Here is a 16,138-nt window from a genome sequence, read left to right as displayed (position 1 = left end):
CAACATCAATTTAATAAAAGTGTGTGAAAGAATCTGAAAATTGCTTAGCTGTAGCACGTGTGTATTAGATCAGTGAGAAAAACTGCCTACCTGGGAAACATTTTGTAACTGTTCCAGTTTTTACACTCCAGCTGCAACAAACCTATGATTACACTCACTCTTGACACATCTTCCAGGTCACTTGCTCTTGAGAGGGGAAATAAAAAAACTCTGACTTGTGGCTGACTATATGCCATCAGGACACTAAACATAACTTAGAAATCCAATTGCCGCTCAAACAGGAATCAGCTGTGTTCCTTTTAGATCAGAAATAATCTCTGTAAGAGGGCAGTAACACCCAAGTTGACACTGACATGACAATGACACTGGCATTTAAATTCAACAATTCTTCCCAGAAAGTTTAAAAAAACTGGAACATTTTACAATCTTCCATGAGTTCCTCACACACCTAACTTTGTAATTCTAGTTCATCTTGGTCCTTGCATGCCTGATGAAGTGAGCGCTATGTAAGTATTGTCAGTTGTGTCTCAAATATATAGAGAAGCATGCCTTCAGAAGGGAGAGTGACCAGTAAGAGCCATCTGGTCAGTACCAGCAGATAGTCGCTTTCAACAGAGCAGATGTGTTCTCCTAGCTTTCAAAAGGAAAATAGCGAAGCTGTACATCTAGTTCAAATCATCATCATTGTACTGAGTAACTCACACTATTTTATGGAAAACCCCGGAAGAACAGAAGGCAGGCAGATGGTAGAGAGCCACAGAAAGAACTGTCTTTTTCTAAAGAGACAATGATAAGAAAACATATACTGTTCTGTAGGACTACTTTTAATGTAAGATTTTGTATACTGTAGCAAAGTCTCATTTGTTCATCTACCCTTATTATATTGAATTACAAAACTACCATAATAGGTACAACAGCGGATCCCGTGGTAGTGCATAATATGCGCCAAATATAAATACGCCGTATTATTTAAGATATCCACTTTTTCGACACATTTAAGTGGTTTAAATGATCGCTAATGTATCTATGCTCGGGAAACTTGGCTTTCATCAGGCTTTTGAAAGCTTCCCATTTTGCATGTCTCTCTTCTGTGTTATGTTTGTACTCCTGCTCCCGTGTCAGGTAAGGTCGACTCAGCCAATATTCATTCTCTGCTTCAATTTCCAGCCTTCGGATCATTGCTTGCTTCATTGAAAGGGTAACCACTCTTGGTCGCCTGTACTTTCCAATCCATTGTTTTCCAGGAATTCTCTTTCGGAGTAATACTGTTGTTAAAAACATTATGCCTCAAAATACAAACAAAAATATAAAATACGCATTACCTTAGGGACAAAAATTTAAAATTTAACAAGAAAAATTAAAAACTGCACACACTTACTCCACTGCCTTTTAGCTGGCTGGTTAGAAGTTCAGAACCTGATACTTGCAACAAACCATTACATACAGTAGACAGTAGAATGACAGACGTTGGATACTTAAGACCAAAAAAGAGAAATGGAATCTTTATTTAACTAAAGAGTTTACTCCGTTATCCTTACATTGAGATTAAAGCATGTCCTCCATAAATTATTTATGAAAAATCCAGCCCCAGATACTATGAAACAACGGATTCACTTCATTCCTTCTTCAAATAGCTAACTGCATTGTCAAAACAGGGAGTATTTCCAGGTCTGTCTTCTAGATCCAGATCTGGCCTTTCCTCAGTATTAAGTTTTGAACCACAGTCTCTCCATAAACTTATTAGTATACAGTTATCTAGTCTTGTATTTTAACTATGGGAAATCTGGCTTGTAGAGAAAAACAATATCCTATATTAGACCAACTAGTGTATGTAGAAAGCACGAATACAGTTTCCGACAAAATACACAGGTGTAACGAAGAGGCAAGAAAGGCCAAACTACGTTTAGATTTGACACACATGCTCTTCATTAACCTGTTCATTAGTCCTAAACATGCCTAACTCCTAGGTCTCTCATTATGCAGTATTTTCAACAACTAATAAGTCAGCCAAGCACTTTAACACGGCATAAACCACCACTACTGGTGAGAAAAGCCAGTCCGCCATACCCATTCCCGTGATGCAACTGCATGCTGATGCGCCACTCTCTGATCCAGTTCAGAAGTGAAGCTGTGGGGCTTCGCGGGGGCATTGCTGCCTCAGTCTCTGGTTCCCCTACCGGCAGGGGAGGGCAGGGCAGACCTGCCCGTCCCCACGGCAGTGCCGGCTGCCGGCCCTCAGGCCTGCGCCCACTGCAGCCTCGACAGGGACCGAGGCCGACGCGCGACACGACGCAGCTGCCCACCGGGCAGTGCCACAGGAGCCACCCGGGCCGCTGAGCACCCGCCAGCTCTAGGGGGGCTTCGGCCCGCACGGCGGAGCGCTGCTGCCTGGGGAGAAGGATCCCCTGCCCGTTCCCCACGAGGGCTATCTGCCAGTTCAGGGCCAGGCCGCCCCGAGCGAGACCGGCGCCAACCCGCCAAGAGACACCCCGCGCTCGCGGCGAAGCAGCACTGTGAGAGGCTACAGCAGCGCTCCGAGCCCTGTAATTAACGGGCCCCTCCTCTCCGCCCTCACTCACCGACTCCGGTGACGGCTCCAGCCCCCACGGCGGGAAGCAAGATGGCGACGGGCGGCGGCGGGCGGCCCGTCTCGCGAGAGCTCGCGGCGGGCGGGCGGGGTCTGGCGGCGCCAATGAGGCGCGCGCTGCTCACGGTTCGAAGCTGGCGGCGGGCAGTAACCGTCCTCCTCGGGCAGCGCGCGGCCCGGCTCAGCCCGGCCTGGCTCTCCTCCTCTCCTCGCCTCGGAGTCGCTCCCAGCGCGCAGCGGCAGCCCCAGGGCAGCCGTTAACGGCCGTTCGCGTGGTCTGGGGGAGGGGGGCTCGGGCGGCCCTCGCCGGGTGGTGCTGGCGCCGTCCCTCTGCTGCTCCCCTTCCCCGTGGGCGATGGACGTGTCGAGGGACTTCTTCGGTAAGCTGCGCGCCCTAGCCCTCACGCTGGAGAAGGAGGCGAAGCAGCTCGAGCAGGCCCTACGCAGAGAGGACACGGGTAAGCGCAGGCCTCGCCTCGTCTCCTTCCCAGGGCGGCCGAGTCCGCCGGAGCCGCGGTCTCTCCCGCGGCCCTGCTTCGGGGCTCCTGCTGGCGTGTCCGCCCCACCCCCAGGCAGCAAGACCTCGAGTTCGGAAGGTGATCTGGAGAGTTGCTCCCGATGACTCGTGGTGATGGGTGTCACACCTGGACGCTGGGGCTGATGGCTCTGCTGGGATAGCCGGGGGCGGGGGGAAGAGGGGTTGTTCCTCGGGAGTCTTTGATCTGGGCTCCCGCCTGCCGTTGTACCCTTGTGCTCCTCTGGACATGCGGAGATGGGCCTTTGGTGGGCTGGTGGCTCCGGGGATGGGCGTGGGAGTAGCTCGGCCGGGTATTATTTGGGCTCCCCCCTCTTATCGTTGTCTCTCTGAGCTCCTTTGTGGAAGTGAGCTTTTATCCCGGGGAAAAACGGGATGAACGGGATGAAATGGGAATCACATTCTTGCTTTTACTCCTTTTCATGGATTGAGACAGGAAAACGCATTTGCAGGGCTTGTTCTCTCTGCACAAATAGCTCAGGCTTCTAATTGGATTTATTGCTGTGCTATGTCTTGTCACATAGGAGGTGTCCTCTTTTATACTATTTGCATTAACCTTGATTTTCAGTGAAATAAGTAATGACTGCTGCATGTGTAAGTGAACAATACTAACATCTGCCACGTGCAAATAAGGTGGAAGAATTCAGCTTTTTGTTGATGTATGTGTTTCAGTGGTGTCTATATCACTTTTTTTCAATTTTTATTATTATTTCAAGTTCAAGCTCTTTAAGAATAAAAATTTATCATAAATAATCCTTGATAGCCCAGGGACCTACCTATTGTACCAATATCTGCTACACATTAATTTTTACAATATTAGCTGCAACAGTAAAATGGAAGGCTGTGCAGTTTCTCTGTGTAGTTTAACATACTGTGCAAATTGCAGTCTCACGCTGTGGAAGGTACCCGATGTGAACTAGTTTCTGTTTGGTTTTCTCTTTCTTGACTCTCTTTCTCTAACATATGACTCCAACATCTCTAATATAGGAGATTACATTCTGATGTAGAATGTATTTGCATGCTAAAATACTAATCCCCCTTTTTTCTTTCTAAACCCTTTTATGTGAACATGCATATCAAAGACTATGAAGATGAATCTCCAATAAGAGTCTTACATGACCTCCATTGTGAAATCAGGACTCTGAAGGTAATGTCTTAACTCCAATTGAAAAATTGGAGGGGGGGTTGTTCCATAAACTTACGGTTCTATTTTCATCATTAAGCCAAAATACAACTTTGTTAGTCAGCAATTCTGACTCTTATTTTATTCATTTATCTCTAAGTCATCATAATGGCTGTGGATGTCAGGGTAGTGCCCAAAAACTTCTGGGTGACTTAAAGTAGATTTAGCAGTATTTATTAGTTTGCAATCGCTGCTGTCACTCGGATCAGCAGGGGTCAAAGGTAAAAGGGAAGTTGTAGCTATGCCAAGGCGTAGGTATAGGGGAGGAGGACTCAGGAGCAGCAGCTCCCTGGAGAAGAGGTATGCTTGTTTGTGTTCAATGACTAGCACTTAGAATAAAGAAAACCTTCACAGAAGTTTCAGTACCTTCAGCCATTCAGTTAAACTTGTGAAGAATGTTCTTTATTTCTTTAATAGAAGTAGGAAAAATGGGCTATAGAAATGAGCAAGTGTAGAAATAATTGGGAGGTAAGCTAGGATATAAACTTGAGGTTTACCATCTGCTCTGCACTAATTGTTTGTACGTGGGGAGTAAGAGTCCAAACTAATTGCTGTTATCTCATATTTTTATGGAGTAAAAGCATATATTTTTGTTCGAGAGGTTACCATTAAGTAGTTATTAGACTGTGAACTGTCATCTTAGTTTAACTTTTGTAAGTTTTTGTACACTCATGCCCTATATTCCTGATATTTTGTAACCTAGTTTTCAGGTATAGATAAGACCTAAATTTGCTGCTTATCCTCATCTGAATTGAAGTTCAATACTTATTCCCACAATGCTTCATGTGTAACCAACTACCATGTGGTGATTTGAAAACCAGTATTTCTATGTTTCCCTCCCCGCCTCCACCCCCAAAGGAAGATGTTAATGCCAGTCTTGGTAAGAGTTGCTCTGAAAAACAAGCAATTCAGGAGTTTATGAAGGCAAGTGAAGTATTGATGCAAAGAAATGCAGCAGATCTTGGAAAAATAAGAGAGCTGTTCCAGAAATATGGCTACAAACCACATGTCAAAGACTCTACAGGTAATATTTCTTGGTACAGTATGTGAAGACAAATGTAATTTTCTAAAATGTGTCTCTTTAGCTATGTGTATATTTCTATTAATTAAGAGATCGAGTACATCTATGTTGTTTGCTTTATAATAATATCCAGAGGGTAAAAGATTCTGTTCTGATTGATGCCATAAGAATAAACCAAAATACAAAAACTTAGATCTCCTGGCATGCTTTTAAGTTAGCGCGTGTTTTGTTTTTTCCTCCAGTAATAGTTATATTCAGAAAACATGTTAGCAAACATGTTTTCATAACTCAGAGAATTATGCTGCTTCAGCTTCTCATGCGTGGGAAACTATTGTAGATGCATCTGAATTAGTTCATATTCATGTGTGATGGTTCCATTAACTTAAATAACCATACAGAAAATCTTAAAATAATGTGCTCTGCAGCACAAATGGGACCAGAGAAGCACGTACGGGGATTAGGTGACACGTGGCAAGCACTAGTAGCTTGATCATTGGAGGGGGGGGGATACTTAATCCAGTCAGAAAGTGCGCACACACCTGTGTGAAAAATCTAGATATGCCAAATGAATTTAAAATACTACAACTGTCAGTACTATACATACCCCTTTCAGTATCAAGGGCCCAATCAGTCTTCAAGAAGCCTTTGGCAGGGCATGCCTTAACCTTCCCCTGAGCGTTAGCCAGTCATTACACAAAACAAAATTGTGGTCGTGGACCATATTCACCTCCAAGTTAAGCTACTGCAACTGTTTTACAAAGATATGGCAGAAGACTAATTTTATAGTACCTTCCTTCCTGTCCTCTCTCTGCCTTTAAAGATGACAAACGGAGCTACAAGGTTAATGTATTAAGATGTATTTTTAAGCTAAGTATATCTGAATATGTAATACCAATACACATAAAAAAGTAATGCCTCTGCCATATTATTTTAAATAGCTTTTTTTTTTCTTCCCCCCTGCTTCTTACCTCATGCAGAAATTCACAAATATTTTGGGGTGTTTCAGTTTGTTTAACTACAGAAATGTACAAATTAATGTTTGCTTATTTCTGCAGTGGACTCTTCTTGTTATCTAAAAAGCTACCCTCTTTCATGAGTTTTTAGTTGCTGCTTCATAACCTTTCTTCAATACTGTTTTTCTGAAGAATAAGCATTCTAGTACTGTGTGCAGCCTTTGCTCTTTCCCAAAAACATTTTCAGTTCTATACAAATTTTGTTTTCATTGTCATTGATGTTGTATGTTTTTAATGAATTTCCACTCTTGCACTGAAATAAAAACAAATAAATATATTTAAGATCAGCATTTCCTGCCTGCTCCATGCAGGGAGATGAATTCTATTAAAAATACACTTGTGGAAAAATCTTTCAATTTCATTTTTCCTAGAAAGAATATTTACCAATAGAGTGAAATTCAGTAAATGTGTGATCTGTATTATAAATATAGCTTAGCCTGATATGAGCTTTTGAGATCTTTTGTAGCTTCAGGTTCAGTGCTTTAAAATGAAAGAAGGAATCTATTTTTTACAATAATAAATAAAAATTGTTGAATTGGGGGGGAAGTCCCAATGTATTTTATAAATTCTTAAAACAGAAACTTCTGACATAATTTTTTTTATTATTACTTTTCTCAAACAGAAAAGGAAGAAGTAGTTAACAGTGATTCAACGGTGTCTGTCCAGAATAAGTCTGATGAAGAAAAAGCAGATGATGTACCTCATCTTCCTGCTTGTACTGAGAAGCCACCGGTGCCCAAAGACCCACTGCGTAACCCCCAGCTTTCTGATTTTGGTCTTTCACAGTATGCTTTCTCCAGGCCTTGGAGTGGAGCGAAAGGGCAACACACAACAAATGCATATCAAGAAAATTCAAAGAACAGGACTCCACTAAAAACACAGACCCCCTGTATTTTGCCCAAAACACCAAAATGTATGCTAAAGATGGACGATTATGAGTGTGTAACACCAAAGCTTGAACACTTTGGCATTAGTGAACATACCATGTGTATGAATGAAGATTATACAATGTCACTTATTCGTAAAACTGCTCAGACAAGCAAGAAGTGAGTAAATTACTTAAGATTCTTTCTCTACTGAATTTTCTGTAGTTTCTTCTTGCTGTACTAATTTCTTGCTGCTATTGCCCTTCTCTTTTTCTTCAAGCAGGTGACATGTTGTTATCTACCAGCTGGTTAGTCCTGTGTCTTCGTTCAACTCTCTACGTGTCTTTTCACGTACCCTTTGCCGTGCCAAACGCTGCCGTGAAACACATCTCTGATATACTCCTGGCCTTGACTGCACCATGATAAGAATCTTCCATACACAGTCTATTTACAAAGGGAAAACACACAGTGTATCTGTGCTCATCTGCTGTCCTTAACCTTGGATTTGGATTTGAGGACATGTTGTCTGCAGTAGATATTACATAGCCAATTTAAGGATTTTAAAAGCTTTGGGAATATAGACCTGGAAAAAACTTCTAAAGCATTCAGTAAAATGCCTCATTGTAGAAACTGTATTATCTCTTAAGTTATCCAGCCCCACCTTACAAACAGTTAGCTCTTTTTGCTCCAGTCTTCTGTTGAAAAGACATCTCCAGGTTTTCACTGTTCTAATTAAAATTAAAGAAAAGAATTTGCAGCAGTGAGGTGTAGAACACCTTATCAGTAGAAGTATTTTTCTGTACTTCTAAGGTAATGTAAAGGTAGTTAGATCATGGTTTTATAGTTAGTATTAGCAACATATTCAATTTTAAAAGCTGACAGTATTTAAAAGAAACTTACTGTTCTGCAGCTAAATATTTGGTATTTAGAGAAATTATTCAAAAAAAACAAGAACCATATTCAACATAAGTTGTGGAAGTAATCATTCAATTTTTTTTAATTTTTTTTTTAATCCCTGATATTTGCAATATAGGTACAGGTGTGAGGTTCTTCAGAACCACGCCAACTGAAGTGACTCTGTCCCCCAAAGATCCAGTTTACTGCAACGGTTAAATTTTGATAGTTTTTTTCAGTTTTAAGATTACTGGGGGAAAAGTGAAAGTGAAAAGATACATTTTCTTTTAAAATAGTTTTGGGATCTCTCCTTTTGAATAGTTATGTAAATACTATAATATCTATAAAGCTTTAGTAATGGGATTGTAATAACAGGGAAACTGTTACTGAATCCTGAAAGATATTAATTCAAAAATCATTCCCTCTCAAATAATATTTTGAAAATAGTTTCAGGTTATCGCACAATTTAAGTTCTCTTGATATCTATAACTTTTTGTGGTTTTGTACTACTTTTCCTATTTAATAAGAACTGTTTTAAATCTGATCTTCAGCTTTAACTATGGCTGTAACTTACAAATGGATACATCCACAAATGTAGATTCTATTTCTGTGGCTTCTAGTGAAATGATTAGACAGTCCACAGCGATATTTATATATAATAAAAAAAAAAAAATCACACTATCAGTCTTCCATACCCCTAATGATAATATTAAAATTCTGTTGAGCATTAGTTACAGCATGATTGCTCTTTAACACATCATCATTATTAGTGACCAAAACAGATGGACACACACTAATTGTGACTAAAGTTAAAGCTGCGTATGGATTCAGAATTAGTGGCATATCTGAGAGGTCATGACATTAAGTCATTAGAGTTAAAATGTTGTTTAACTGTCTTTTAGCTTATTTATTTTGTTTATTTTGCAACATTAAGTTAGAGTTAGCTTGTGGTTTGATTAGAAAGGTTAAACAATTGAAACAGCTTGTTACTTCCAAAAAGCTCTCATCTCACTTCTTAGTGAGAAGGATCAGCATGTTAAATGGGCAGAACACTAACCCAGCAAATTTAAAAAAAAAAAAAAAAAAAAAAAAGTAATAAAAGAAAGATTTCCCCCCCACACACACACACACTGGATAACGCGCAGAGTATCTTCCCCGAGGATCAGATGAGCAAAAAAACTAGTACAAATGAGGTAGCCTTATACCTGTAGTTTCCAGGTACAGAGACAGGTAATAATTCTGACTTTCTTGGAGACAGCCCTGCCCTTTCATATCCCTTGCTTGTGCCAGCCAGGTCTTGTACCTAGCTGAAATCTGTCTAGCAGCTGTGCATTGTGTGAAAACCACTTTAAAAATTCATCTCAAAGTTCTTAAAAATATATAGTAGACCTCAACTCCTCCAACTTTGTTTTTTAGGTTTTCAGTTTTGAAGCAGGTGAAAAGAACAATATACTTTGGTGCATCTACTACAAAACTGAAACCAAAAGTAATTAGGAAAGAAAACAAAAAAAAAAAGGGAAAGTGTCTGAACAAAAGTGTTTATTGTTATACTTGTTCTTCTCCATTGTAAAAACTAAAAATCATATGGTTTCAGGTATCTATAATACTTCCAAGGCAAAACTGACTTGAAAATTTTTTTTTTTTTTAAGTCAGAATTTGAGATGTGTTCATCTAAGTAGAATATACTGCCTCAAATGGATTTTTTTTTTTTTTTTTTTTTGGTAAGATTAGGCTTTTTGTAGAGAAGCTCTATAGCTGGTTCTCATAGTTAAGACAGCTTTTTAAACATTTAAAATAATTTTCTTATAGACACACTTTTGTGTAGAGTTTAGGTAAGCTTCCACTTTTGGCTGGTATTGTCTCTTAAACTGCTTACACCCTTCTTCCACTACAATATCTTGGATATGAAAAAAGAATTTTTAAAATTTCAGTTTCTAGTTTTGTGAAATTGATACTAAATGGCTTTTTGCTCTGAAGTCAGCTAGTGATTAACATAAGTAATCTTATTCAAACTTAAAAACCAAATTAAAAAAATCTTTTAGTACTCACAATAACATTAGTAGGTTAAGAGCCAAAAAGATTTCCTCTTGTTGTTTAGAATTTTGTAGGCAACAGGCAATTCAAAATAAAATAGACTGTACCCCTAACACAGAATTGATCATCTGAGACAAAGAAAATTGATCTTACTCTGGACACCTTTGTGGTTTTGGGATTTTTTTGTTTGTTTCGGTTTGGGGGGGTTTTTATGCCTTGGATTGAAATCTCAGTGTATTTGATAATTTGTGGATGGACTGAACATTTGCATGCTACAAAATTGGTGCAGTAGAATCCTAGACGAAAAATCTATGACAAAATCATCTTTGAGGAAATGGATTTTTGACTTGCACATTGATGGACAAATAGTAGAAAAGTGATCAGGTTGATAGTATTCCTTTAATTGTGATTTCTTCATATTACTTGAGAGCTAATTGAGGGTTTTGGTTTTCAGATTGGTTAAAAAAGATGATCATGAAGTGAATGTACCAAAAATGACATCCAGGGAAATCATGGTTACTCCTGGGCCAAAACCAAAAATGATAGCTGAGAATGGTAAGTTAAAAATATGTGAAATAAATATACATATGCATTTTTTACATAATGCATGTGTAAACTCATTGTAAATACATGGTAAACTTTTAAACTGTGTTTCTTGTTAAATATAGTTAATTCAGGCTCAGTCATTGTAGGAGTACTAATGTCTAGAAAATGAAATGTTGGTGGCTTCTATGGGAGAGTTTCTCACTTCAGTATAAATTTCTGCTCATTCTTCTACTCATATCCCTCTAGAATTATGCAGAGGGATCCATCATTTTGTAACTACAACTTATCCGTATTTGAAATAAAAATACTGTTTTGCCAACTTAGCCTTTTTTTCTGAGAATACCAATTAGATTGTTTTAAGATAGGGAAAAAAAATGCTTTGAAAGAGGCTAACAAGACAGTAACTTAGATCTTTCAAGAGTAGTGCTAAAATTTCTTTGAGAGGAGATGTAATATGTTCTCTTGAAAATGTGTGAAGATCTTGGGACAAACATAGTGACAATTGAATATATGAGAAGCCAAAGCACTGTTGATTTAAGTTGGGCTTTTTCAGTTATATTCAGTAGTGGGACTAGATTTGTTACTTTTTTTTTTTTTTTTTTTTTTTGCATTTGCTGCTTTTATGGAATTCTGTAATTTGGATGGTTCTTCATACTAAAAATATCAGCTAAAATGATACAGGTGTTTTAGAATATGCAAATCTATGAAAAGCTAATAGACTTAGAAAACTAAACTGGGGCACTGGAACTGATAATATTTTTTAATATATATATATGTAGGTGTGTATGTATATATTTTCATTTTTATCTCTCCCCCCACCCACCCAATTTCAGCAGCTGACTGGATGGCTTCTCCTATGATACTTGTGTTCTGTACTCCTGATGTGAAAATCCCTTCCAGAACAAATAGTACAGTATTATCAAGGTCACCAGAGACAAATGAACTGCCTCTTCCCAGTCATACAAGAACACCACAGTTTCCAGATTTTGAAACAAGATGGCTAAAAACAGAAGCTAAGGTAGTAAATAGCAATTATGTACATTTTCACACACTTTTTAGCATAAGCAGTTTTTCAAAAGTCAGTCTGGAATTCTTTTCCAATACTATTTTTTCTTATGTCATTGTAGAAGATCTTTCTAATGGTAATTTTGTAAGAACATTTATTAAATACTTTACCTAAGATAAGTAAATTAACTGAAGGCATTTAATACCTCTTTTGCAGCAGGTAAAGCAAGGAGGAAAGATTGAGTCGGTGACAAAGAATGATGGAACAGAAAAACAATACATAGAAGATAGCATTCCTTTTGCTGTGAGCTCTGATGAGTATCTTAAACATTTTGGAGACCCTTCTCCTCCCAAAATAAAACACTATGACCAGTTACTCAATACTCCTCCACCTCCAGAAATAACAAGGATACCAGATGATGTTCTACAGGTTAGCTAATATACTGGGTTTTTTCTAAATAATTTTAATATCGAAATAGTAAAATTAAAAGGGCTTAGTTCTATAAAATTTTGTTCTTCAAAAAGAAAGAGTTCTCTGCTACTTATTAAAAATGTATAAACTGTAATACTGTTTTGAGTTCTTAGATAATTCTTTTTATTCCCTTTTAATGTTTCCTGTAGATTCTGTCCAAGTATAATCATAAAGTAGACGCTTCTAAAGCCAAGGAAATGGAGACCAAGGCAGGAAATACTACAAGATGTGAAAGTGATTTCACTGATTACTGCAACAAAGAGAACAGGTATGATTAAATTTTACAAATTTGGTTAAGTAATTTAATTTGGAGGAGCTACAAAGATGCTTTAACACATTATAAATTCATGCAGCTGCTTGCTCTTCAGCTACCAAAATAGCTCTTGTTGCTGTGACTAAATAACTATTCTTTGGCATGGTATCTGACTGCCTTTTTGTAAAGAACAAATATTATAATTGATTGTGTGTTTGAATCCTCCCAACTTTAAAAAAAAAAAAAAAAAAAAGAGTTTTATTGTTTTATCTGTAAGTATATTTTGCTTTGTGGCAATCAAAGCACCAGTGAATGCTTTCTTCTGAGTAGATTGAGGCAATAAAAGTGAGGAATTGGAAAAAACTATATAAGTGACACGACCGATTTCACGGTCGTTTTGGCAAAGACAAAGTTCTTTGAAATGCAAAGCCACCTTATGAACAACATGTGAGATGAAATTAGTCTGCAATAAGTATGAGTAATCTTTGAACAATGGAATAATAGCTTTAAAACGAACTCGATCGCTTTGAATAGAACGAAGTTTTTGTGGCAACTTGATCAAGTGTAGCTATTCCTGATTCAATGTAATGTATATTACACTTGTTGATTATCTGTTAAACTTGGCATCAGTACAGATTATTTAGGTAAGAGGTACAAGGAATGTGTATGGAGTCAAATAATAATCACAACAACCCAGAATGAGACTGATAAAAGTAGGTATCTTAATATACTTGGAGTTGGAATCTATTTGAGTAATCAAATAGAGTAAAGCTCTTACTTTAGCTGACCCTTCTTTTTTTCTTGTCAAGATAATTTAAAAAAAAAGAAGTTTTCAATGTTTGTGTCTTCTGCTAATTCAAAGTATGATTGAGATAATAAGTTCATGAATTGTTCTGGATATATTTGCAGAGGATATACTGGATTTTTCAAGACAAACATCTGAAATCATGCTGAAGACCATGTTGAGACTGTTTCACATTCATGGATCTTATCACTGAACCGTAACAAGCTCAAAAAGCAAAAGAAAATACTGGTAGGAGGAAAGAGCCACACAAAGGAAAGGCTTTTTTTAATGGAGAAAAAAATATTTATCCATGATGTGGATAAACTTGTTTGAACTAACAACTTGTGCTTAATTTTTTAATTGAAATTATTGGCGAGATATATTGAGGGTTTTTAAATATATATATGGTTCGAAGGAGACTGGGGTCATGTATGAGGTAGTACTTCAGTTGTTTCACCTGATTCTCATGTTTGTTGTGTATGCTTGCGTTTGCGGTAGGCTGTAGAGAAGTGTAGTTAGGTTGCAATAAAGGGGAAGTCCAGTGTAGTGCCCCAGACAGTGGCTACCTCTGGCTGTTCTGGTGACACTGTACATCTTTTCAGGGCTGAGTTTGAAGTGTAGTACTTTAACACTATTTGGTATCTTCAACAGAAACAAGTCTTTTTTTTTTTTTTTTTCTCTTTTATTGGAAGAGTAACTCCTGCTTTACTGTTTAAAGCACTTCTATGCTATTAGTCACTTCTGCAATACTAAGATATATCAGGCATACTCCTGCATCAGGCTCTCTGTTACCTATCTGACAGGCATTTCTTACGCTGCTGCTTCTTTCTTATAGTTTTCTTACATCAACATTATATTAGGAGCTATACATCTTGTTTTCCTTTTGACAGTCTAACCTCTGTAGCCCTAAAAGGTGACTTTGGCTCAAATATGAATTATTTGAAAATATATTGTGCAATTGGTACTGGTTAAATATATCTTCAACTGCTGGAAAGATTTGCTGGCACGCATGTAGGTGATTGCTTACTCTCCTGCACTGCTGCCATGTGCATTCTATAAGTGGTGGTGTCACTTCTAAACATGCGCATCTATCCCTGTAATAGCTGACCAAGGTTAAGTTCTCAGAACTGTTTGGCACTTTTTTTTGTATCTGGTAGTCAGAGTAATTAGGATTTTTTTCTACCAGAGATTTTACTTTTGTCCACAAGAAATCACAGCTACATATCCTTGTTTGGAGCCAGTTTGCTGTTTCCAGTGTCAGCTATTCCTCTGAGTCACTCCAGGACTGCTCTTACCAGCTGTATGTGGTCTTTCTATTGATGGCTAAAATTCTGTCATTTATATGAGGGCAGGCATGCAACACATGAGAAGGGAGAGACTGTCCCAGGAGACGGGGAGAAGTGTATGCTTTTCTGAACTTTCTGAACACAGGTTCACATTTTTTTGAAGTCCTCAGGATATGCAAACATCTAGAGATGCCTGGAAGTATTTCTCCAGTTGCTTGGACGGCCTTGTCCTGGTTAAAACCTAGCAAGTCAAGGTGCCTTTTTCCTGCTATTCCAGTCATTCTCCAAGATAAGTGTACATCAAATTAACTGGAGAAGCTGATTTTCTACTAGTTCTGGCCTGAGCACGCTGTCATTTTTCTGTGCTAGCTTCTGTTTAAAAATATGTATGTATTATTATGTGTCAGTCTTTGAGCCTGATCGACACTTTGAATACTAAATAAATCTGTCTCAGATGCTTGGTGGCTGCTTGAAAAACTAATCATTTGCTGCTATGAAAACACCTAGTTTCTACCCTAGTTTTCTACCCACTCCTTCAGAGAGTGAAGGCCAGACCTGCTTCCAGCATCTTCACAGATGAAAACCGTTTAATGGGCTGGATGCTAGTCATGGAATTTCACGCTCTTAAAAAGGTACAAAGTATTCTGCTCCGGAGCAAGAATCTTTCAGCCAGACAGATTTACCAGCACTAAGCAGGAGGGGTTTCACAGGCTGCATTCTCCCTCCACAGCACTTCATGACTACTTTCTTGCCCTGAAGCAAGTCAGATATCCTGAAAGACTCCATTTAACATGAAATGGAATAAGCAGCACTACTGTCCTGGATCTTGCTGTATTTCCCCCCCACTTTCAACAAATGAAACTCCCAGAAGGGCTTATAAATGTCTTTTCCCTAAGCTTGAGAACAACTCTGCACTCCACTGTCCTTTCCTCCATTAGGGAACTGTACAGTTGTACCTAGCAGTGCTGGGGTTCTCACCGTGAGCCACTTGCATCCTTTTTCTTGCCTATTAAACAATGTTTTCTGCTACATTTCATAGCTGTTTCATTAACTAATATGAAAGGGATTCAATTAATATTTTGAGATACAAATTATCTTCAGGATGACAACTGAAATCTTAAAATCTTCTGGTCTACTCAAGCTATTATGACATGATGCTGGTATGAGACTTTTTGGAATCTAGAAATGAAATTTCACTAGTTAGTTTTGTTTTTCTTGCCTACAATATTACCCTAATAAAAGTAATATTGCTGTTTGTATTTATGTTCTTTATAGCAGGACCATTGCTGTGAGATGGATATAAGAGCAGCAAAACAAAAACGAGTTTTAGTTTCTTGTGCTTTACATTTGAAAACCTTCTAGGTTTCAGTAAGGCCTAAGCAGTAGTTTGAGTATTGGGGGTGGGGGAGGGAAAAGTTGGCCGAAGTGAAAGCATAAGCAGTGTTGCAAACTGATCTGTGTTCAAACTAAGCTGGGGAGAAAGGTGGTGGAAAGTTTAGTGTTTTGTTTTGTCCTTTTTTTTTTTTTTTCATACTCAGATCAGTTCTCTCACGCAGGTGGCTGTGTGGCCATCTGATAAACTGCACAAGTTCAAATACTGGAACAACCAAGGATGTAGCCATAGGGCTGGAAGAGGGTGAAACTCCACTTAAGCCAGTA

The 16,138-nt window shown here is 38.5% G+C and overlaps 2 protein-coding genes across 5 annotated transcripts; one reads left to right on the top strand and one right to left on the bottom strand.

Annotated features, from left to right (window-relative positions):
* Window positions 1–803: 803 nt before the first annotated feature.
* On the bottom strand, window positions 804–2,632 carry MRPL57 (mitochondrial ribosomal protein L57). Of its 3 annotated transcripts, none has more exons than XM_050915624.1 (2): window positions 2,580–2,632; window positions 804–1,286 (listed from the first exon to the last, which is right to left on the bottom strand). In XM_050915624.1, exon 2 carries the CDS (start codon window positions 1,279–1,281, stop codon window positions 970–972), a length of 312 nt encoding a protein of 103 aa, XP_050771581.1. In that variant the 5' UTR covers window positions 1,282–1,286; window positions 2,580–2,632; the 3' UTR covers window positions 804–969. The 3 variants fall into 3 exon arrangements, with proteins under 3 accessions (XP_050771581.1, XP_050771578.1, XP_050771580.1); XM_050915621.1 differs by lacking the exon at window positions 2,580–2,632 and adding an exon at window positions 2,068–2,510; XM_050915623.1 differs by lacking the exon at window positions 2,580–2,632 and adding an exon at window positions 1,379–1,690.
* A 269-nt stretch (window positions 2,633–2,901) lies between these two features.
* Window positions 2,902–15,718, top strand: SKA3 (spindle and kinetochore associated complex subunit 3). 2 transcript variants are annotated; one of them, XM_050898705.1, is made up of 9 exons: window positions 2,902–3,045; window positions 4,205–4,269; window positions 5,164–5,329; window positions 6,962–7,385; window positions 10,588–10,688; window positions 11,513–11,697; window positions 11,905–12,114; window positions 12,306–12,424; window positions 13,319–15,718. In XM_050898705.1, exons 1-9 carry the CDS (start codon window positions 2,943–2,945, stop codon window positions 13,350–13,352), a joined length of 1,407 nt encoding a protein of 468 aa, XP_050754662.1. In that variant the 5' UTR covers window positions 2,902–2,942; the 3' UTR covers window positions 13,353–15,718. The 2 variants fall into 2 exon arrangements, with proteins under 2 accessions (XP_050754662.1, XP_050754654.1); XM_050898697.1 differs by having other exon boundaries at window positions 11,902–12,114.
* The last annotated feature ends 420 nt before the right edge of the window (window positions 15,719–16,138 follow it).

This window comes from Gymnogyps californianus, chromosome 1 (assembly GCF_018139145.2).
Source record: "Gymnogyps californianus isolate 813 chromosome 1, ASM1813914v2, whole genome shotgun sequence".
Classification (NCBI taxonomy): domain Eukaryota; kingdom Metazoa; phylum Chordata; class Aves; order Accipitriformes; family Cathartidae; genus Gymnogyps; species Gymnogyps californianus.
Note: the sequence above shows the minus strand (reverse complement) of the source record. Positions and strands in the feature narration are given on the sequence as shown.

Bases quoted from the DNA above. Each gene is read 5' to 3' on its own strand.
- SKA3 (XM_050898697.1), top strand. From the start codon at position 2,943: ATGGACGTGTCGAGGGACTTCTTCGGTAAGCTGCGCGCCCTAGCCCTC. The intron at 3,046-4,204 runs GTAAGCGCAGGC...TGCATATCAAAG, and splicing joins CCTACGCAGAGAGGACACGG to ACTATGAAGATGAATCTCCA. The intron at 4,270-5,163 runs GTAATGTCTTAA...CCACCCCCAAAG, and splicing joins GTGAAATCAGGACTCTGAAG to GAAGATGTTAATGCCAGTCT.